Source organism: Limulus polyphemus, unplaced genomic scaffold (genome assembly GCF_000517525.1).
Source record: "Limulus polyphemus unplaced genomic scaffold, Limulus_polyphemus-2.1.2 Scaffold10482, whole genome shotgun sequence".
NCBI lineage: Eukaryota > Metazoa > Arthropoda > Merostomata > Xiphosura > Limulidae > Limulus > Limulus polyphemus.
In genome coordinates, this window is record NW_013676092.1 from 8,840 (window position 1) to 10,117 (window position 1,278).

The 1,278-nt window shown below is 30.1% G+C and overlaps 1 protein-coding gene across 1 annotated transcript in view; it reads right to left on the bottom strand.

Moving 5' to 3' along the window:
* Positions 1-1,278, bottom strand: part of LOC106476407 (neuroglian-like) — a 10,602-nt gene that overhangs the window by 3,353 nt on the left and 5,971 nt on the right. Inside the window, exon 4 of the mRNA XM_013937068.2 lies at positions 409-567. Within this exon, the coding sequence (XP_013792522.1) occupies positions 409-567 (159 nt within the window). The remainder of the gene's footprint in view (positions 1-408; positions 568-1,278) is intronic.

Consider the following 1,278-nt stretch of genomic DNA (forward strand, 5'->3'; position numbering starts at 1 on the left):
ATGAATAATCTTACTTTAAGCAGAGAATATTGATGCTGCTAAAGGTGTTTGGATACAAAAAACACACACCAATGAATAATCTTACTTTAAGCAGAGAATATTGATGCTGCTAAAGGTGTTTGGATACAAAAAACACACACCAATGAATAATCTTACTTTAAGCAGAGAATATTGATGCTGCTAAAGGTGTTTGGATACAAAAAACACACACCAATGAATAATCTTACTTTAAGCACAGAATACTGATGGTGTTTCGATATAGAAAAGATGAACAAACTAGTAAATAGACTATCTACAGAGGCAGCATGATATTTACCATACATTATTCCAGTGTTTCTAAAGAATTTTAGACAGAATGATAATAATTTATATTACACATTCTAAATAATAAAGAACAGCAGGTTTTACCTAAATCCACTATCTTGACTTCTTCTACATTACTAGCAGTTTGTAAGTGTCCATCTACAGTAATAACTCTGATTTCATATAACCTGTTCTGCTCAAGTCCCCTAATGACTAGCACATCTTGAGTTTCTTCCATACCTGTACTCTCCCACTGATTCTCACCTAAATAATTTTTATTATTAAACTTTAAATATTATTCATACTAAATTCAATGTTGGTTCAAGAAAACTATACATTTCATTTTATATTATTTTCTATATCATGGTTTTTCCAATTAAGTAGTGAAACATTGAGAATAAAATAGGTATATTCCTACATTAAAAATGAAACTAGTACATCCCTTAAGTGCATTGCAAATTCCTAATTCTGCAAAATGTTATCACGTAGGTCACAGCACTGTCTATGTAGGAATGACTGAGACTATTCATCGAAACAGTATTTTAAATATCTCCTCAATAGGTCATCAGAACTTTACAATACTATAATGTTTCCTTTTATAACAATATCTACTTAACACGTACTTTACGTCTATGCTGTAAACACTTCAGGTCCTACTTTACTATTAACACGTACTTTATATCTATACTGTAAAAACTTCAGGTCCTACTTTACTATTAACATGTACTTTACGTCTATACTGTAAAAACTTCAGGTCCTACTTCACTATTAACACATACTTTATATCTATACTGTAAAAACTTCAGGTCCTACTTTACTATTAACACATACTTTATATCTATACTGTAAAAACTTCAGGTCCTACTTCACTATTAACACATACTTTATATCTATACTGTAAAAACTTCAGGTCCTACTTTACTATTAGGATGTACTTTATATCTATACTGTAAAAACTTCAGGTCCTACTTTACA